Source organism: Coptis chinensis, chromosome 5 (genome assembly GCF_015680905.1).
Source record: "Coptis chinensis isolate HL-2020 chromosome 5, ASM1568090v1, whole genome shotgun sequence".
NCBI lineage: Eukaryota > Viridiplantae > Streptophyta > Magnoliopsida > Ranunculales > Ranunculaceae > Coptis > Coptis chinensis.
The window spans coordinates 65,294,004-65,315,983 of NC_141460.1; the positions used below are offsets into that span (position 1 = coordinate 65,294,004).

Sequence of the window (21,980 nt, forward strand, 5' to 3'; positions counted from 1 at the left end):
AAATGGGAGCTTCTCAAGTTAAGCGATTTCACACTTTCATTCCCGCTCAACGATCTGGTTACTAAGCTCTAAATGGTGTAAATTGTTTGGTTTCGGCTTAATATTAATGTGATGGGTAATTATCGAGAAAAAGACCTCTGCTGGCTGCATGTTGGGTGTTGGAACTATATGCATGCAATTTTGTTTATTAGGACTGGAAAACATCTTAGAAATGCTCAATTCAAACATTCTGCCTTCTAAACTAGAATATCTTACGTTTAATTTATCAGTTTTGTGGATTACGACGATTTGGAATATCTAAAACAAAATGCACAATTTGTAGCTTAACATTGATGAAGACTTATTTCTCTCAAATGCTGAACCAATAAGTTCCCTCACCCTCCTTTCTCATTTTATTGACTAATCAAGTTACAAAAACAAAGTGAAAAGTAATACAGGGAAGCGCTTTCACAAAGGCGTGTCATTTTACATTTTGAACAGAACAGCTAGCACATACACTCCCCTGATTTTGTAAGTGAAAAAGTAAGAACTTCTCTCCCACTCTCTTCTACCCTACATCAATCTATCAGTTAAGCTTGGAAGCCTCCTAAAAAAGTTCAAACTAGCTGGTGGCATTGGCTCTCTAAACATTGGGTGTCTCAAAAAATAAAATCCAAGAGCCACTGCTACCATTTTAGGAGGCACCACATACAACAACAAAGCAACTAGTAAGCACACTCCGATAAACAATCTCGTTGCCCTTGGATCCCTCCAGCTTATCAAAGCTTGCACTCTCTCCCCTTGCGTCGCAAAATCCCCCAACACAGTCTGTACTCTTGCAGCCAAAATCCTTAAGCGATCATATCGCATTCGGATAATTTCAGGTGGTCTTGAACTTGGTATTGTATCAAACTCTTCGTCGAGTTCATCTGGATCAATCTTCTCAGCTTGTGAGAGCTTTATATCCATTCCAGCTGGGACCTTAGGTCTGAATCTATAGTACCAAACTCCAATCATAAATACATACAAGAACCCAGTTGGGACTATCAATTCTGGGTACCAAACAAGCACCAAGTATAACACATGAACTAGTACTGTGGTAACTGGATTCTTCCATCTTCTAATATCGTCTAACCATTTTCCAAGTCCAATAACCCAAGACAGCACAGCCAAAATTCTGAACCAATTAGCCTTACTTCTACGCATACTCCATGTATACGTGTCCGCATCAAGCATGTACCGAATTACTTCTGGTCCTAGTGGCGGCTCAGAACGCACTAGCCACGCTGCAACCATTTTAGTTGCAGCAACACGCAATGCTTCCTGCTGCGCCACACCAAGTGGGCGTAGGTAATGCATTCTGGGCAACGTCGGTTGCCCATAAACAGCACATGTATCAGGCAACAGAATCGGGCAAGCAAAACGCACCGCTAACTCAATTTCACCCATTTTCTTCAACCCGGATCTTGAAAGGACCAGCAGTGGGTACGAATTCGTGTACACTTTGTTACTCTCTAATGTAGATACGCGTATACGTACCTTTCCAATGCGGTAATCTGGTTTTTCTTCTGACACATCAGCAAACATCCGCCAATTGTCGAATACACCTAAAGTGAGCACAGTCGACGGATCATAAACCTGCCAAGTGTACTGCTCATTCCACCGTGGATCAAAACTGTCCGTAATAGTCCTCGTCCGAACCCATTTTTTTCCATACTTGGCGACGCAATAAGCATCAGTAGCTCCTTTTCCTCCACCTTTAGTTTTCATCGGTAACAAACCTCTAGCTCCAAGTATCCCAAGCTCCAATACACCAATTGCCGGCTTCCAAAGCTGCTTTGCGGTGGGACGAAAATCACTACACAAGTGGGCCGCTTCATCTAACACATGGTAACCGGCTTCCAAACATAAGCGAAGAAGAACGCGTCCACTATACGGACTACTACCACCACTACCGTCCCCCAATGGTAGCCATTTGCAGCCAACATGTCGTTCATCCAATCGTTGCTCAATTGAACTCAATGGAATAGCAATGTGGCCAAGTAGTACTACATCTTTACTCCCACGGTCCTCGACTAATACAATTAATTGATCCTCGAGTGGCTCACCAGCGACAAAAATTAGATCTTCATTCCAGAAAAATGATGAGCTATGATTATTCACAACACCTCTTCTAGTTCTAGCAGATTGAAAACCTACTTGTGCTTTGATACGAACATCCGTAGCAAAATTTGGTGCAACATGAAGATCTTGAGCTTCAATAACATTAAGTTTTAAATACCAAAGTTTAGGTGATTGATAAACTTTAGACCGAGTATGAGCCACATAAGGTGAATCTGAACTCCATGACTCAGGAAACGAGTCATCAGCTTGAGTACCGATCCAAACACTGAGTTGAATGTCACCCGTAACTCGATGATCATCCCCGCCTTCAAGCCGATACCATTGCGGCGCTAACGGACTATCCGGTTGATCTCGTACTGGAACATCTGATAAATCGAAACAAACTCCACCGAGAAATTGCGACGATGGCAGTCCGTCCCATACCGAAATCTCCAACTGATTTTGGCCAGACTCCGACTTATTTTGACCGAGCGCAAAGACCTGATGCCACTCTGGATTCCCAATTGTCTCACCGGGCCGGTGAACCGCTGGTTTAGACCGGACAGAGTGACTTCCGGTCCGAATTTTAACGTAAGGAGACTCATTCGTTGTGAGATTTCGAGCTTTCACAATTCGAACAAAGAGATACTGCATCGGTTCTACCAGGTCATAATTTTGAATTCTTTCAGTCTCACCTGTAAATTAAAACAAAAAACGAGTAACAACTGTAACTCGAGGCCACTCTTCCTAGTACTGCCTATGAAAAATAAAATAGAAAAATGACTCACTTGTAAATTTTCCTGGAATGATTCTTGGCGCGTAATCATTATATGGTTTCCTCAAAACTCTAACCCTCTCTGTGTTTCCACTTTGCATCTTTCTAACGTCCGCAGGAAACTGATTTCCCATTGGCACGTGATGACTAAAATTCTCCGGTTGAAATTCCGGCACTGGTACCGGTTGCGGTGGTGATTCTTCAACCGTAACCATCTGTGGATAATAATGAGTAATCACTTCTTCTTGAGCTGCTTCAGTTGGTGGTAGCTCAAGCGGAGATTTTACGACCTCCGTCGTCGCAGGTGGTGGGTCTGGTTCTTTCTCTGACTGCAATGTTCCTTCTTCAATGAAATCGTCCAAGTAGTATATTTTAAGACCAAGTTCACCACGAATCCAACTGAAAACACTTTTCTTTTCTAAAGGAAAATAAATCAAACCTTCATCACCTTTTTTCCAAAACTGACTTCCATATATTTTAACTCTTCCAAGAAAATGGTTCTTCTTTGAACTTGATCCATTTCCCATTCTCTTGTCATTGTAAACTTCAATCTCTAGTTCTTCATATTCCATGTTCTTTGGATCTGTTACTGTAAACTCCAACTTTTCGTTCCATACTGGATTCAAATCTCGATGTATTGTCGAAGTTCGTTTTCGTTGTCCATCGAAATCTGCTACTACATATGGACTTGAACTTCCTTGTCCATCTTTTGGTAAAATATCTCTTCCATCAATTACTTCCACGACTAGCTTTCGTATTTTTGTCGTTGTTGTTTCAGGTTGAGGTGCTGTTTGTGGTGATGTTGTCATTTTTGTCGCATTTTTTTTTCCAGGTGGAGTGAAGAGAAGGGAAAGGAAAAAAAAGGAGGGAGAATGACGAAGTGGTTGTTTTTTTATGTTAGGGGGTTTGCTTTTTGTGAAAATTATTTTCCGATTTTATATTATTTCTTTTTGGAAATTAACATGTTGGGAGAAATTAGAGAATTGGATTCTATTCGTTCATGGGAAGTTTGCTTGGTGGTGGGGTGGGTTTTCTTGGCTTTGCTTGGTTTCTAGTTTGTTCCTTTTCCTTTCTGGGTAATTACGTGTTCAAATGCGTTTGATTAACACTAAATATTTGTTAAATATACTCTAACTGGAATAAAATCCATACTTTATCATTGAATTTGAGCTTTTTTAGTGTTTTTAATTGAGTATCAAGGATATGGCCTAGTCATTTGGGTTAGTGTGGGAAGTGGGTACAGTCAGTGCTGAGACTACTTAGTGTCAGATGTCTTCCAGTCGAGCGAGTCGTTCTTTAGCATGTTTAAGTTTGGTCTATACTGAGTTCAATTCAGAGTCCATAACACTTAGTTGCTTGGATTGTAAGCAACAACCTTTATACTCATTTTCGTTTTTGTTTTTTCGTTTTTTCCAATTTACGTTACAAGCAAACTACAATACGAGGTCGAGCATAGCCTAAGGATTTAACAATTTGCAACAGTAAAATGGTAATTGAGCAATTGAGCCGACTGCCGAGCCTAGTCATCATTATTCATCAAGCAACTAAAACTTTGAAGATTTTGTGGATTTATTTAAGCCACTTAAAAATATAATGGGACTATTCATGATTCCACGGCTTAGTCAAAAATGAAGAAAGGACCAACATCGAAGATGAGAAAGGCATCCCTTTTCGTGACCGTTGTTGTATTCCTCTTTTCAATTCTTAAGCCTTTGTTCCATTTTGACATCAAAAGTATGTTTTGGAATAGAACATATCCTAGACGAATTCTCACCTAGTCACATGAAGAAGAATCTAATGTCTTGAAGATGATCTTCATTTATAACATCCGAACTGTAAAGCATGTTTCTAGTATCAGTATATCATCAGATTCATATTTGCTTTTGTTACATAAAGTGAATATGATTAAGTACAGGTACAATTTATAGCGTGCAGTGGTTCAAGTTTATGTAGTGATCTAACTTTACATGGTCGTAACTAGAATTCCACTAAGTTTGTATATAGGGTGATTGATTGTACTATTATGAATATTTTGGATTGAGCAAAGCTATAATGCTAAAAATGAATGAAAATGTTATGTGATGCGTTTCCAGCTATAATCAATCTACTTAGACATGTAATTAGTGGTGTTACTCGATCGTTTAATATTGTATGTGAATAAATAAAACAATAAAGAGACAAGGACAAAAATCACAGGTAACAACCAAGGCGCGGATTCAATGGTTAACAGCAGTCTGACTTTGCACTAGAACAGACTACCCTCTAGAACAACGATATAACTCTCTATGAGAGCTACAGAAAGAAGAGAAGAAGAATAGGGCAGTTTATAGTTTCTAAGCCCAAGCCCGACTCGGCTCGGCGCGGGCGCACGTGTGTGGCTCTAGGTGAGTCCTCCCTCCTAACACAAAAGCATTTGTACCCTAAGGGCATGCCCTTATGGTAGAGGAATGTCTCATATACTTCACTTGCTAGTGGTGGATAACCAATGTGGGAATATCTACAATGCACTAAAGTGGAGAAAACACACTTTGTTTATCTCCTCTACTTTGCACACACACACAGTAGTATTTAGAAATACTCATGGAAATTCCAACATTCAATTCATGGCGCAAAATTCTCTTATAGTTAGCTAACTTTGATGTCTGGTTTTTTAAGAGTCTATAGGCAGTGATGATTCCTTGTTTGATACCTATTAGGGCTGGTGATATTGTGCTGTGGAGATGATGTGCTTGGCTGCTTATATCACTAAAGGGAAAGCAAGTCTTCATACTGATAAATGTCTGTTTATAATGAAATGGAGACAATGACCCGGATGATCTAGCATTTAGGTCACATTTCACTTGAGCCTTCAAGGGCTCCGTTCCAGACTTCCAGTGTGGGGATACAAATTTCGGTAAAAAATGTTTTCACTTGTGCACGTATACGTCTAACAAAATATAGTTTAGTTGCAACTCTTTGATGCTAACGGGGTTCAAGCCCCATATTTCTAGTATCATCATCTAAAGGTTTTACCGACTTTGCTAGTCAGCACATGTTACGCTACCTGTTTTATGCTTTATATTCGACAATATATGAATCTTTGTTTCATTATTTTTATTTTTAGTGAGTACCACTTCTACCCTGAATTTGTCATTCACCACTGTCAAAATCATCCGCAATGGAGACTCACTTTAGGGTTGTGGACCAAAGCAATATATAGGGAAATGCCAGTCACATCCATATTTATGAACATAGAAACTGAAACAGAGTAGAGACACAGCGAAGATGCTCGAAATGGTATATGATTCAACGGCCCCCTTTTGTCAAAAGCAAAACCACAATTTCAATAAAGTACCTCAGTCTCCACTTTTCTCAACCATACGTTCTTATGCATATTGCTATATGCTTTTCCCAAGCTTTTGAAGTTACATTAAGAAGCAAGGTGATACTATGACCCCACACCTTATATTGCGGAAGATTTAACAGTAAATATTACTCTTGTTTTATTTTTCAAATCACAACATGATATATGCGATTATCCATATATTAAAAAAAAAAAATCACCCGTAATCACAAATGCATTTGCAAAAGACTATCATTTTGGTATTAACCATGCAGTAACATAAATTTTGTTTGCACAAATCAACTTGCGAAAATACACAATTAGGCTCATCATAACCTTGGGCACCTTTCTTGATGGAGCGCGCTTAGCACTGTAAATCGCAGAGTAAATGGATTTCTGTAATAAGATTTATCATCTAAATTAAATATACACCTCTTAACCGATGTAGTAAAACTAACATAAGACCACATTTGCACGCTCTTCAAAAGAAAAGTTTATGCAACTTTATATCGAAAGGTGCATGAGCCTCTTGTCTATGAGATGAGCTGTTGACTGTTGTTGATTGCAGGATATTAGGAGACACCATCCTATCTAATGAAGTTAAGCTTTTTGTATGTAGGGTTTTTGAGACAGTTCCTAATTAATTTTGTGCTTCCTCTACAAACTCCACCACATCATCCATACGCTATGGCCTGGTATATTGATCGGCTTGGATCTAAATCACATTATCGTATGACACAATGACTAACCAACCCAATCCGAACTTCGTTCACTCTATTTAGAACGAAAATTTTCATTCTTACGGAAATGCGTGAATCAAAAGCTTGTTCCTTAGTGTGTGTAGAAGGTCCGGCATTTTATAGATTTAGTGATGAGCTTTTATATTTATATTTTCGTGTGTCTAGAAGGTTGTATGTGATAAATGTTTGTGATTGAGATAATGGATGGAGATGATTATTTATAATTTGTGCAGACAATGGTAGATGACACATTGCATCACCATCGTTGCCATAGTCTCGTCGAAGACTCATAAGTAAGATGTTCACAAGGATATTTTTTACACAATTAAGCAGCTAACTTTGATAAATTTTTTTGTCTAAAACTAGTCGTGTGCAAAAAAAAAGTGGTCACTGATTTCTCCACAAAAAAAAAAGGGGTCAACAATGACCCAGTGTTAACTGTTAAGACCTAATCTTCGATCTGAAAAACAACAAGAACATAAGTACATAACTAACGAAATTTGCCAATGAATCTGTATTTGATGGACTCCAAACAAATGTGGGACATGGCCAAATATAGAGGTAATCTACTTCTGTTTTTTTTTATATATATAGAGGTGATCTAGAAAATTGAACTATTCAACTCGATCAATAGTAAAACGTCCAAAATTAGGTGAACTGGAATGGAACTAAAAATAATGTATATATACATGACCGTTAATCCCAAATGGAACTCCACTCTCCTCGCTCTTCTCTCAACCTTTTTCTTCTCTTAACCTCTCAACTATTCTATTAAAAAAAATCTTCAAATAGGAGTGAAAATTCTATTGAGCCAAACAAACCAATTTGGTGTGTGGTTTTATAGGTTGGTTTGGCAGGGTCTAATTTTCCTTTTTATTGTAGAATAAAAGGGCTATCCTAAAACCCCAAGACCTTGACCATCACCATCCTTTAGGAAACAAACAAAAGACATTAGAAAGAAGGAATTATGATGATAATCAAGCCTAGTCTGTTATTTTTATTCTCGTTGGCTGTAATGGCCCAGATGGTTAGGGCCAATATTGCTGATTTTGATGAGGTGTGGCTAGAAAGAGCCAAGGAAGCTAAGAAGAATGCATTGGATGCTTATCATCCTGATCCTGAGGAAGTCACCCAACATTTGAACCATCACGTTCGAATGTGAGTTTACTCTCAACATCTATTAAACTTTAATGGTTGTCCGATAGCCTTAAGACAAAAAGTATGTTTACTCTGCAACTTCGAATGCCACGATCGGTTGCATTAATATAATCCACCTACAAGTGAAACAACAATATTTGATCATCTGTAAGCATTAGACACTGAAAATTGCGAAACGACACATTACTGTAGTAACATTTTATGAACAAACTAGTCTAGCAGCTAGTATGTGACAATACAAAATAATTAGAAAAAAACCGGCCAAAAATTACCATGTTTATGATTTCGCTCTTATTACATTATTGGGTACCCTACATTATTTTGTGGCGCAGGACTCTAGAGGGAACCAACAGCACCAGAAGGGGCTTAAGGAAAAATAAAGGCCCATGCAAGGCAACAAATCCGATAGACCGTTGCTGGAGGTGCAGAAAACATTGGGCTGCCAACCGCAAAAGACTTGCTAGTTGTGTACTTGGCTTTGGTCGCAAAACTACTGGTGGCAAGCACGGCAAGTACTACATCGTGACCGACTCATCAGATAATGATCTCGTGAACCCAAAGCCAGGGACATTGCGTCACGCCGTCATCCAAAGAGAGCCACTTTGGATCATATTTGCACGTGACATGGTGATTAGGCTCAGTGAGGAATTGATCGTGACAAGTCACAAAACAATCGATGGTCGTGGAGCTAACGTACACATTGCTCATGGTGCAGGACTTACTATACAATTTGTGAAGAATGTTATTATTCATGGTCTTCATATTCATGATATACACGCTGGTAATGGTGGTATGATTAGAGACTCCATAGATCATCTTGGGCTACGTACAGCAAGTGATGGTGATGCTATAACTGTCTTTGGATCAACAAATGTTTGGATTGATCACATTTCTATGTCAAATTGCAAAGATGGTCTTGTTGATGTTGTTCAAGGATCTACTGCAATTACTATCTCCAATTGCCACATGACCCACCATAATGAGGTATCATTACGCTAAAACTCTCATCACCTTCCTAACAATGTGAGGTTGTGACAGGAACTCTGTAAAGTCTCACATTGGGTGGTCTCACACTCGCATATCCGTACTCTCACTCCATAATAGTAGTGATCGAGAAATTTTCAGTTAAAACTACGCCGTGCACCATGCAGATGGTGTAGCTGCCGTTGGCGCACAATGGTGGCCAAGGTCATGGTCATTATCAGGCTAGCTTGCCAGCTAGGTTTGGCACCACTCTTGGACCCCTAGGTTTGGCTGTGTGAAGCCTGACGCTTGACTAAGTAATTGAGTTAGGCCATTCTTATGTGATGGATGAACAGTCAAGATCGCCTGTATGACCGCAAACCATTTTCCAGCAATGGACATGGTCATTTGTTTTCCGAAGTCTTGTACTGTGTCCTCATAATATTTTCCTTGGGATGCCTTTTGAAATTTTATATTTGTGCATTATGATAAACGAGAGTTGTGGATGCAGGTGATGTTGTTTGGTGCAAGTGACAGCTACTCTGAAGATAAGATTATGCAAGTGACACTTGCATTTAATCACTTTGGAAGAGGATTAGTGCAGAGAATGCCAAGGTGCAGATGGGGGTTCTTTCATGTGGTTAACAATGACTATACTCATTGGCTCATGTATGCAGTTGGTGGTAGCCAACAACCTACCATCATTAGCCAGGGTAATCGGTATATCGCCCCTCCAGATCGCAATGCCAAGGAAGTAAGTATCAAGCTATATATGCATGCTTCTCCTCTTTATTTTTTTCCTATTTTTATTGGATTTTCTACTATGTAATGATCACCTCTTTTGATGTCGACTTCAGTTCAAACGCACTTTTAACTTTTCTCTTCCATAAATGCATGCTTAAAGTAATCCACGACTATTATTAAAACAATGCTAAATGCAGTACATGATGCAAGTTACATAAAACATACTCGCAATTCGCAAACCTTCTTAGTTACACAGATACGAAGTGCCTTTCCAGAGGTTCTTTAGGTTTGAGTGATTGTCTCTACCCCGTTCTTATAAATGGGAGTCGCTAGTGTGTTTTTAGCTTGAACCTTAGAAGGGAGCAGGTTGTTGCTCCCTCTAATCCTTTTGTACTTTTTCTCTTTCTGCATTTTAATAGATTTTCAACTTACCAAGCCAAAAAAACAAAAAAAAAAAAACATTCAACATACTCAATCACTTACACAATTTTTTGGGGTGGTGCAGGTGACCAAGAGGGACTATGCAGAGGAGAGCGTGTGGAAGCAATGGACATGGAGATCTGAGGGTGATCTGATGATGAATGGTGCCTTCTTTGTTCAAGCAGGAGACCCAAGCAAGAACAGAGGATTCTCAAAGAAAGAGATGATCAGTGCTAAACCTGGGTCTTTTGTAACCAGGCTCACCCGTTTCGCTGGTGCCCTTGATTGCTATGATAAGAAGGCTTGTTAAGTGTTTTTATGGCCTCATAACTTGATTATAGCTAACAAGATTGAACCAGTTTATTTGAGCCAGAATGGCAGTACGATAAATTTTTTCCTATTGTTCCTGCTTTTATTGTTGTGGGAAATGTTTTATTTTCTATAAGAAGATCTGAAGAAAGGAGAGACGAATAGATTATTTCTTCCTTTGTTCTTAACCTTTTCTCTTTTCCTGGGTAATCTCATTGGTTCATTTATTGATGTTGTGTTTACTTTCTCTCTCTCGAGATGACTTTGCAACTCAAAATCAAACTGTGAAGTTCCATGGAATAAAAATTATTCAAGCAACGACCTGAGAGAGAGAGAGAACACTATACTGCCTCAAGCCAGATTTTATCAGCTGGTATGGAGGCTGCCAACCAACTCTCTAAATGTGGCAAGGCTAGAGGATCCAAGTTTCCTCTATGTTTTCGCGCCAAAGACACCCAGGAACACACATGCAACTTAATTTGTTGTTAAAGCCTCCAATATGGGCAATGAACCCTTGCAACAAATGAGCCAAAAAGGCCTTCAGATTAAAACTGGTTGATAAAACCTCAAACAACAGACGAGCACCATCAATCTTTGCTTAAGCATCCAATCTGAGGGATGAACCTCTTACAAAAAAAGACTCCACCAACAAAAAAAATAGAAAGAGCCATAACAAAATAAATAAAAAACTAATCAGGTCTAAAAGCATGTTTGAAAACAAAGTCCTCATATAGACAGCTGACTACCACAAGCTCAAGCAAAAGTGTAAAGTAATCCAATAAACAATCCCCTGAAATCCAAGTCCTAAAGTTCTAAGCAACCAAAAGGTTACAAACCAACACAAACAATAACTTGAAAGAAGTCATACTTTGTAACTGTGCCTCAAGCACTGAACCAAACCCCTTAAAGCAGAGAATATGGTTATAATAGCAAAACCTATTGCTCCACCAAAGGGAGAGGGAGGCCTAAGGTTAAAAAGAAATTGGCTATCCAAGGAACAAACGGAAGAAAGAACAACTACAAAAAGCACCAAGACAAAGACGCATCCCATGTATTCTAAGTTGATAGAAAAGGTAAAACACAAATGATGCTAGGCATTGACATTTTTACAAACCCTAATCAAAGAAACAAACCTTTTTCTTCTCCCTCCACATGATACAACTCCAAAGAAACACTCGACCAAAGGAAGGGAAAGGTCCGAAGATCTAGATAGTGATTTTATATGAAGAAAGGTAAAGAGAAGTTACGCGTTTTAGAAGATACGTTGTATTTTCTCTTAGAGCATTCCCAATGCAGATGAATATCAAGAGGATGTGACAATATTCACCTCCAAATGGTTAAAAACCTTTGTCCAATGCTCTTCAACCCAGATAGTAGCTGAGTTGGGAACTTCGGACGACGGGATGATAGTAGCTGAGTTTTGGGAACTTCGGGAGATGTTGTCTCGTGTGTTTTTTCAGTTTTTTTTTTTAACTTCAGACGGATCATTCCGTCCGACGCATTTTTTCGATTTTTACATTCAGACGGAATCAAACATCCCGTCGGAAAATAATAGTCACATTTATATTGGACAGCCTCATCTTGCTTTTCACCAAAACGGTAGAAAAGAGGGGAAATAGAGTTGACGTGGAAATGAATAAGAGTGACTTGCATTGGAAATGCTCTTATTTCTAATTAAATAACAACCAAAAGGACAACTTTAAAACCGGAACGAAGTATTAAACACAGTTTCAGGTCTTTCAAATGTCCACTCACATGACAGGCATTACAATTCACGTTATGCAGTTGCTTACTAATTTCTCCTCATTACAACGTTGTCTATCTTACCCGATCGTATCCCATTACATCACTGAATGAATATAACAAAGTAATGCATCAAAATTTGCACACATTAATCCAGGGTTGCAGGAGGAAAAGTATATAAATGGGCACTGGTTACAACAGTTCTTTTGTTATTGGAAACACACCCAAATGGGGTCCTTCAATGTTATGATACAACAACTTATGATGTGCTTGGAGCATACAGTCACAACAAAAGAATGATACAGCTTTTACGAGCTGTTCCATGACAACAAAAAAATAAAAAAATGGCACAAACAACTTTCTAGTGTTGCAACTCATCCTCCATCTCAAGTCCCCCAATTCGTTGACGTCTTCTGTCAATAACAGTTTTAAAGGATTCACGCTCAGATGCACGCTCTGCACGAAGTTGTTGTTCGAACACACTCCGTTTCTTTGACTCCCAAGTAGTATCACTTAAACCCTCACTAACTTCTTGTGTTAATGGGTTAGATTTCTGCAATAAGGATAGAACTGACTTAATATACGAACTTATTTTTAAGTTTGTGTATAAAAATAGTTCATTCCGTCCTAGGTCACTTGAGTCTGATCTATGTCACCAAGGTGGTGCGAAGGCGGCCCAAGGAAGCCTAGGAATCCCCAGGCTAAAGTGGCCATTTTTAGTGACAATAGGTGCAGGTCATTGTCAAAGGTGTTCCTAAGGCGGTGCCGAGGCGTCATTTGAGAAACCTAATGCCATTGCCTCGCCCCTGACAACATAGGGGCTAATGAATGGCACATGGACAAGTTCAGTAAAAAGTATACGTTTGAATTACTAGTGCAGGTAAGAAGTGATACTAATTGAAGTATCCGGTCAATAAGGTACACAGCACCTTGTTCCCATTTCATCATCTATACGGAAGGATATTTGAAACAAACGGGTATATTTATCTGGGCTGAGAGAATTTGAACAAGCAACAGCAACAGCAACAACCAAGTTACTAACCAGGTTGTAGCCAACACCAGGACCAATTACTAACGATAACACATGTGCTCTTTTACTTGTGCCTATTGAAAAGCCAGTCTTGCCAATCTGGAAAAAAGATAAACAAAATAGGGTCAGATTAATTATAAATTAATATGCGCCTACAATACGTATTCTAGAAAAAATAGCAATGCAACATAACCATTATTACGTAGTACCAACATGTTAGAAGCCAATCCTAAACTAAACTGCTCAACATGCCCCCTCACGTGTGGTGTTACTTGAGCTTAACATGTGGACTAACATACTTGATGCAGAGTCGAGGCCAAATACTATAAGCCTGCTATCATACCATAACAAATTTGGAGCATCCGACCCAAAACCAGTTGAGTGGAACCAAGATCTTATATAGTGTTATGCAAGCCTTTCAATGTCCCATGTGGGACAGAATAAAACATCTCAACATAGTCTGATAGTCCACTATTTCTTATTTTTCCATAATGCATACTTATTTCTAATACATAACCTATGGAAATATGAGCAATTGACCTATGAGAAAAGAAAATTAAGACTGCCTAAAAATGTTAACGCAAAAGCACTAATTGCCAAATCCTGTGCTCACAAATATCTTGCGAGTTTGGCTTTCCAACTATCCTTGATAGTTTTTATTCCACGGTATATTCTAGCTGAATTGGGACTGAATTGGAAAACAGACCAAGCGAGTGTGCACACACGCATACACAGTAGGTCAGCAAAGCGTAAGTGGGCGTGAGAAGGAACAAACACACACAGACTTTAAAATACGATCAAATGGATAATTAACAGTTCAATAAATCTCAAAATGCATAGTCATCGCTAATATTTATAGTTTATACAAAGCAGACCTGGTCACCCCAATGAACAGCTTTGTCACCCTTGGTATATGCTTGAATCAGACCAGAAAGAGCATTTGCACCCTTTTTAGATTGTTCAGACCTTTCTATGTCCTCCTCGTCAGCATCCTGTGACCATTTACTTCTTCCTAGTTCTTTGACTCCTGCATCATCCACTTCAGCATGCCATCTCTCTTCATCCTTGATAGAGTTGGAGTCTAAAGACAAAAAGGAATTTTATTAAAATTGTGCAGCATATTAGAAGGGCCAACAGCACAAAAAAAAACCTAGTCATATAGCTTTGAGGTTCATTCAATTTTATCATTACCAGAAATAAAAATATATATACAGAACTGAATTAGCTCATGGGCCAATAAGTAAAGACTATCAACCCAATCAGAAAGATCTAAGAGAAGTTCAAATCTGATGAAAACACTTATTTCTTTTACTAGTTATTCATTCATTTTCCAAGGATAGAATGTCGAGATCAACTTATTTAATCAATTACAGTCCTTCACTCCTCTATTTGAAGGCCCTATGGTGAGCCAAAACTGAAGCCAAACATAATCATGGAAACATGCGAATGAATAAGATTTCTAGCAAAAACAACATCAACTTGATCACAGGAGCTATTAGAACACCCTGGTTAATACAAATCATACCATTGGATGCACAGACTCCTGCAGATGTTTCAGTTGTCTTCTGAGAGTTTCTGTTCTGCAGTGCAGATGGACCTTCATCACAGGCCACGTCTTCCATATCCATGTCCACCTGAAATGCAGTGTAACAAACTGAGTGTCAAAATGTCTACAACGCAAATAATCTTATATTTATATCTTTTTTTCATCAATTATTATTGTTGTTGTCGTAATTCTTTCTTTATTTTTCCCACCTATACAAGTTCAACATAAATCAAGCAGTAAACTTTCTAGAAATTACATATTTTAAACCTCCAAGAGAGGCTAAAGACTGTTTCTATTTGGTGTGAACCCAATAAATCTAAATCATATTAATTTGCTCTTTTTTCTTCTACTAGAAAGGTATTTCTCATTTTCTCACTCAACATTGTTCAGGGAAAGAAAACAAAGGAAACCTATCATGTTCATGAGATTAGTTTATATTAAAATCTTTAAGTAAGCCAAATATGTAAATATTTTCTAGAGAGACCAGAAATATTTCCTCAATTGACATTTTGCACTTCTAACTGTTATTTATGACCAGGGAATATTAAAGGTCCGCATAAACAATTCCATTCAATTTTAATTTTTAATTTTTTGCTACTGGAAAATGTAGCATTGACTGGTATCAGGAAGAAGAAGCGACAGAAGCCCGCAATGCATGTTTTCTACAATATAATGTATATAGGAGGAAAACTGATAGGTGCCCATAATTAACAGCTTTACTAGAACAAAAAAGAAAAGAAAAGAGAGAATCGTGATTCGTGGAAATAGCTTTTCTTGTTAAACATAATAGCACAAATATCCTCAGAAAATCATCACAAATCAAAGTTCACAGGCTCCATTAAATCAATGAAAATTTTGAAACGATGGGAGAAGCGTTAGAGGTGCTATTTCAGATTGAATTACCTCCTGGATCCCATGCTCTTCCAGATCATCTCCATGGAATAACGACTGTCATGTTAAGAGACATAACATTACAAGATGATCATAGAAACAGAACATCAAAGGCAGAAAATTAAATGACACAAACAGAAAAACAGTGCAATGTATAACAAACCTGGATGTCTAGACGCAGATACAAAGATGGAGCTTCTTCCCACAGTTCTGCCATTTTCTTTATGTCATCTGAAGTAAAACCATGTATGTTTCTAGCAGCACAACCCTGTTTGTCGGATGAGGAAATCAGTATCCACATAAAATTGAATACTATATTGAATTTTAACTAATGAGTTGCTCACATTTTTATCATATGTTAGAAGGAATTGTCTACGTGTAGACATTCTTAGGTCAAAATTATGTGACACAAAAGAGAAGAGGAACATGAAAAATTACCACAGGATCCTTGTAGATAGCTTCCATCAAGTAAACTTCATAACCGGACCTCTGACAGAAGAAATTGAAATAATCAGCAAGAGAAGAAGAAACCAATATATGGACTTGAAATGTATGGCATAAAACAAATGCTAATAGGTTAAAAAAATTGATCATGCCAAAAGAAAGAAATCATGCAGATATGACAACTTCACAGTTCACCAATTGTAATAACTTTCTATGGATAAGTTTGCAAACCATGATAGACATTATACGCTATATCCAAATCAATTGCTCTTATCCAGTTTTAGATCAGTGTGTATTAAGATATAAAGTAGCAATAATCTTGATATCAAAACAATCCAAGTTATAAATACAAAACAACCTATAGGAAACAAATTATAAATAGAAGAAACAGGATGAATATATAAACTTTAAAATACTGGACATAGACCAAAAAACCTAAATAAAGGAATGTTTATCAATTCTACATACTGTCTTTTAACGTGGTAGTATCAAATTCGAATAACCAAATTGTCAATGCTTTAGGAAGAACTCGGAATAAGTTTATAACCCATCAAAGGATTTGCTAAAATAAAAAAGCTAAGCAGCAATCTAGGTGAAAGTTATGACATAAGGTATTAAAATATGTTGACAAAGAAACTGATATAAACAGCACTATATGGACCTGGTTGAGTTATTCAAATTAGGAAAACAAAAAAGTAGGCCACCACATTATTAGCATTTCCATGCCATTTAATCCAAGTCATAGTACTATGAATCACTAAATATATTTACCATCAAACACTATAAAAAGATGCAAAAAAGCGTAACTTAACACAATTCTATATCTTATTGAACAAACATTCTATTTCTAAATCAATATCCCAGAAAATGGTCCGCATCCGGGAAAAACTTTGGATTTTTTACATGCAGTGCTACATCAACAACCTTAGAATGCAAAATATAACCAGCCTCAAAGGACACAAACACAAAAAGGAGGGGAGGCAGAGACTACAGCAACTGGAACACAATGGGTGATAACATGTTCAAACTATGGTACCCTAGAAAAAACGGAAAGGAAATGCAACAGACAAGATCGATCTTTGTCCAACCATAAGAGAGTTTAAAATGACGATGAGAAGCCTGAAAATCATATGATAACAAATTTTCTAGTCCCTAAAATTTGTGAACAGATATACTCACAAATACTCAAGAGTTGTAAAAAGAGAGAATTGAGGGTATACCTTTGCAGTTGCCCAAAACTGAGCAAAATCGGCTACCCGCAGATTGCGGTCATCCACTAAGACGAGGCACACATACCAGCAACAAATAGGTCAATTGTCAAATAAAACTGCATCTGGAGTTAGTGAAAATGAAACCAGTGCCCATGCACTGCATCCCACCACTTGATCTATATCATTGCTTAGAACATTGAATTTGCTGAACAGTGCAATTGACCACCCTAATCCGTAACCTTTCATTATTTTTTTCACTATGTGCAGCTCAGGTTTGACTTTCAAAAATCAGATTTTGATTCACTTTTCTAAAACCAAAAGAGAATACAAGCTTGTTCACATGCATTCTGTCTGTCATAAAATTTTGTGACTCTGGGTACATGTTAAATCAGATGCAATTAAACACCAAGAAGGCAAGAACACACCACCCCAAATATTTTAACCACTTTATCTCAGGTTAAAAGAGTTTCCGGGACTCCAAGGGTATTAAATAACTTAACAGAGAGACAAGAACTATCACATATGAGCAATAAAACGTGAGCAAAAAAATAGCAAGTATTAAGACGTCGAATACAATATGCAACACATTGTGCTGGGATTCAAGGACTTTCTGCTTTCAATAAGTTTACCAGCTATTTAAGAATGCATACCGATTATAAAGGTGAATGTATCATCCTCCATAGTCTTCTTGAATGCTTTCAACATACTGGACCGATAAGCCTGACAAAATTATACACAATCAGGGTTCAAAGTAATGCAATAGATATTAATCATAAATGACTATTTTGCAAGATGTTGCAGAAAACTTGTAACTACACATGGAAATAACTAAATAAGTATGTAGCTCAAAAGACAAGATATGTATCTTGACGAATAAAAGTTTAACCCAAGGTTGCTCATATTGTTATTTGAAATTGCAATAGTGGCTACAAAATTTCGGAAAATTAGATGCCTTGGCCTTTCTCAAAACTATTTTGTGTCAATTAGGATAAGTTTTTTTTTTTTTTTTTTTTGAACGATAAAAGAGATACTTCATTCATTTCATAAAGATATTCCATTTCATAAAGATAATCCCTCCGTAGCAAATAGGATAAATTAGTCCATTTTACACAAGTAAACATGATTCTTGCATATTCATGAATTAGACTTCAGTCCAGCTATATATTTTGAAAGAAGTTACTTTTAAATACAAAATTGACCGACTGATAGATGCATAATAAGAAGCTAAGGAAATTTACTTGAAGGAATGTCAGTTAAACAAGCCTGTAATCAAACTTGCAAACACCCAATAACTGGAGATAATAGAACACCTAAGAAAAAGGGAGTTTCATTCTTTGCTTTTTCTTTTTCTTTTTGATAAAAGAGTAGATAAATAAAAACCTCAGTGTAAGACTTGTAACAATTTTTTCAATTTTTTTTCCACAACACGCAGAGAAAGGTATAATATAGGGCTGGTAAAGGATATGATAACAACTCTCACCCAAATGAACATTTATACATAAAGAATACAAAGGATAGTAGACATCTCCAACAAATTCAGATACAAAAAACTTTCAATAAAAAGTGCAAGAAAGGAAGACCAGCATCACCTCCTCCATTTCAGGTTCATAGCAGTACTCCATCACCTTCTTTGTGACTCGTTTCTTGCCTTTGACTAAACCAGAAGATTTAGAACCTTCACTCTCCTCAACCTTCACAATATTTTGAACGAGTACATGGCCAAAATAGTACCCAAGAAGACAAGTAAAAAAACGGGAATGAATTTGTGGTGCATTACCAAATTGAGAACTATCGCTTACCTTTTCAACTTCAGTCATGAAATAGTCATCCATGGAATGAATTCGTGGTGCATTACCACCATTCTCAACCTCAAGATCACGTAACATCTTTGCTAAGTAGCTCTTTCCACCACCTAAAAGTGATACAAAAAGAGTCAATTTCCAGTCCAGCAAAGAATATGACCGGTTTGTCATTGTTTGAATTATTTGTTTGACTACTAAAACTTAGATCAGAATATGACGTGTTGGTCAAGTAAAGATATTACTAGATTCTTCTTATAGAAAATAATAAAAATGCATAAATACTGATAAAGACTACTACAAAAATCTACCATCTTGATATCAAAATAATTTTTCTAAATTCCTATATAAATACATAAATAAGGTCATTATACTGATACCTGTCGAAAAGTTCAACTAGTTATGGGAGCGGACGTAGTAGCAAATATAACAGAGCTACCAAAGGCAACTAGGCAACTATCCCCTTCTAAAACACACCAGCCTGAGTAAAACCTAAGTTCCATTGACAAGGATACAATGTGTCCGCATCCAACACGGATGCAAAGTGTCTGACATGGCAGAATATAAAAAAATTGAGGTATATCACATACAATACGTATCAACATTGTGTCCGACACGGACATGCGGATACATATCCGACACTAATTATTCTTAAAATATGGCGTGTCCATGTAACATAGATTGAAACACAACATTCTCCCGAATTGAGTCGTCTTAGCTCAAACAAAATATACTCCTCAATGTTTATGTAGATGTCATTCTAAAACGTAATATCTTTTCTTAAAAGTGGCAACATTTCTAGCTTATATGGACACGCCATATTTTGAAAAAAAATCCGTGTCGGATACGTATCCACGTGTCCGTGTCGGACACATATTGCATGTAATTTACCTCGAATTTTGATATTTTGCCGTGTCCGACAATTCGTATCTGTGTCCAAAGCGGCGTGTCAATGTAACCTAGCAACATTCTCTTGATCAAATTTGTAATCTTTTCGCAATCTTGTATGTGATGTGCTTGTTAAGAAGCATGCTACTTGGGTGCTGCAGAGTAAAGAAATCTTGGAGAACTTCCAATACAGAGTTGATTTTTCGCTTACTTGAACTTATATACTTATGCAACAATTAGACACTGACAAGTTACGACTTGAATGCCCAACTTCAGCCAAGGTCTGAAAGAGTGGAGAAGTTCCTTTCAATAAGCGTGGGACACCATTAGGTTTGATTAAGGATGTCTTTGGGGGAAAAAAATAATATAAACAAATAAAAATCTATTGATGCAGCAAATAGGCTTCTTGGGCTTCAAAACATATTTCAGATGCTACTACATGTGAACCATATGGAAAGGAAGGAAAGGGACTGCCTGTCAATGTAGAGATCGATGTACAACCCATTGACATGGGGGCTAGATTTTAGATCCCAAAGCAAATTCTTAACAAAGTATTACAAGAAGCAGGTACAAAAAATTGGATGCACATGAAAAAAAAAACATAAAACCTAGTGTTTAGATGCAACATGAATTTAATAGTGAAAAGGAAAAGAAGTTACCTGGAAGCCCTCGAAGAATGATCACGATATGATCAGGACGAGTATCTCGATTTGGCCTCTTAAATAAGGAAGAAGCATCAATGATCTTTGGTCTATCGGGTGATATAGACTTCAGTTTAAAAGGCTGGCCTTCACGAGCTGATGGATGTAATAAAGGTGGCGCATCTGTGGTAGTAACTGGAATAGTATACAATGACGAGGTCGGTTGTGGTGGTGAAACTCTAGCTTGCAGGTGGGATGGAGGGGGTCCGGGTGGCTCCATTGGAATAGGTGGTGGTGGCAAAGGAGGGAGAGGAGGATAAACACCCAATGTTCCAGGGGGTGGCAAAGGGGGCAGAGGAGGATAGACACCCGAAGCCATCCCTTGAACCGGCACAGATGAAGCCATACTATTGCCAGTTGATACAGGTAAGTAAGATCCTTGTTCTTTCACCATTGGTGCAACATATTGTCTCACGTCATTTTGGGGCGGTCCGTGAATATGAAAACTCTGATTGTTTTCAAAATTTGGTGTACTTGATAGTGGTGAATTAAGCACACTAGTAGTATGTTGGAACTCATTTCCTTGGTTAAAACCGTTACCATGTAGCTGACGAGAATCTTGAGCATAATTACAAGCACCTGATGAAGCAGTAGCAGGTCCATAGGGATAATCATTCTGAGGGTAACCAAATTCATTCCGCAAACTTTTCCCATTTCCTTCCCTATCGAAACGAAAACCATCATTATATCCACTAACACTCGAATCATAAAAACTGTTACTTACACCCCTTGGTTTCCAAGGCGCCCCGTGATCCCGAATCAAGCTCAATCTTCTTTCATCCTCAATTGTTAATCTTGTTCCATTATTATAACCACCCACTTCACCAATTCTCATTCTTTTAACACTTCGATCAGCGTAATTATTGTTATAAACATTGCCCCTCATCATTGGCCTAATTGGACTGGTATTATTATTATTAAAATAAGGTTGGGGAAACTGGGGTGAATTGTTATTATTAACTAAGGGAGTGCAAAATGGAAAGTGATAAATTGAACAAGTTGGGCACATGTTATTATTATTGAATCTCCAAGAAGAATCTTCCATCTCTCCCCACACCACTTTTCAAAATTAGGGTTTTTAGATGGTTTCTGAGTTTAAATTTGTTTCTAGTCAAATTGGGCCTTTTGAGTTGGGTCGGGCTCGGTCCAAAAGTGTTTCATCAGCAATTCAACCAATTATTCGCAAATCATTATTTTTAATCTTTAAAGTTTAA

The 21,980-nt window shown here is 37.7% G+C and overlaps 3 protein-coding genes across 4 annotated transcripts; 1 reads left to right on the forward strand and 2 right to left on the reverse strand.

The window, feature by feature from the left end:
• Positions 1–343: 343 nt before the first annotated feature.
• On the reverse strand, positions 344–3,750 carry QKY (C2 calcium/lipid-binding plant phosphoribosyltransferase family protein). Its single transcript, XM_086560375.1, has 2 exons — positions 2,871–3,750; positions 344–2,777 (listed from the first exon to the last, which is right to left on the reverse strand). The coding sequence occupies exons 1-2, from the start codon at positions 3,664–3,666 to the stop codon at positions 553–555; spliced, it is 3,021 nt and encodes a 1,006-aa protein (XP_086416501.1). The 5' UTR covers positions 3,667–3,750; the 3' UTR covers positions 344–552.
• A 3,982-nt stretch (positions 3,751–7,732) lies between these two features.
• LOC147498370 (pectate lyase-like) lies at positions 7,733–10,744 on the forward strand. The gene is made up of 4 exons (XM_086560376.1): positions 7,733–8,077; positions 8,410–9,061; positions 9,552–9,794; positions 10,290–10,744. Exons 1-4 carry the CDS (start codon positions 7,887–7,889, stop codon positions 10,512–10,514), a joined length of 1,311 nt encoding a protein of 436 aa, XP_086416502.1. The 5' UTR covers positions 7,733–7,886; the 3' UTR covers positions 10,515–10,744.
• A 1,701-nt stretch (positions 10,745–12,445) lies between these two features.
• Positions 12,446–21,850, reverse strand: LOC147498371 (P-loop containing nucleoside triphosphate hydrolases superfamily protein). Of its 2 annotated transcripts, none has more exons than XM_086560377.1 (12): positions 20,725–21,846; positions 19,178–19,290; positions 18,968–19,069; positions 18,029–18,098; positions 17,388–17,443; positions 16,162–16,212; positions 15,887–15,991; positions 15,736–15,780; positions 14,812–14,920; positions 14,162–14,367; positions 13,299–13,385; positions 12,446–12,809 (listed from the first exon to the last, which is right to left on the reverse strand). In XM_086560377.1, exons 1-12 carry the CDS (start codon positions 21,809–21,811, stop codon positions 12,618–12,620), a joined length of 2,223 nt encoding a protein of 740 aa, XP_086416503.1. In that variant the 5' UTR covers positions 21,812–21,846; the 3' UTR covers positions 12,446–12,617. The 2 variants fall into 2 exon arrangements, with proteins under 2 accessions (XP_086416503.1, XP_086416504.1); XM_086560378.1 differs by having other exon boundaries at positions 12,653–12,809; positions 13,186–13,385; positions 20,725–21,850.
• Positions 21,851–21,980: the final 130 nt, after the last annotated feature.

Excerpts from the sequence above, each read along its gene's own strand:
- QKY (XM_086560375.1), bottom strand. The coding sequence starts at position 3,666 with ATGACAACATCACCACAAACAGCACCTCAACCTGAAACAACAACGACA. Across the intron at positions 2,778-2,870 it reads CATTCCAGGAAAATTTACAA|GTGAGACTGAAAGAATTCAA; the intron begins GTGAGTCATTTT and ends TTTAATTTACAG.
- LOC147498370 (XM_086560376.1), top strand. The coding sequence starts at position 7,887 with ATGATGATAATCAAGCCTAGTCTGTTATTTTTATTCTCGTTGGCTGTA. Across the intron at positions 8,078-8,409 it reads TTGAACCATCACGTTCGAAT|GACTCTAGAGGGAACCAACA; the intron begins GTGAGTTTACTC and ends TTTGTGGCGCAG. Across the intron at positions 9,062-9,551 it reads ACATGACCCACCATAATGAG|GTGATGTTGTTTGGTGCAAG; the intron begins GTATCATTACGC and ends TTGTGGATGCAG.
- LOC147498371 (XM_086560377.1), bottom strand. The coding sequence starts at position 21,811 with ATGGAAGATTCTTCTTGGAGATTCAATAATAATAACATGTGCCCAACT. Across the intron at positions 15,781-15,886 it reads ATCTGCGTCTAGACATCCAG|TCGTTATTCCATGGAGATGA; the intron begins GTTTGTTATACA and ends TTAACATGACAG. Across the intron at positions 14,368-14,811 it reads AGGAGTCTGTGCATCCAATG|ACTCCAACTCTATCAAGGAT; the intron begins GTATGATTTGTA and ends TTTTGTCTTTAG.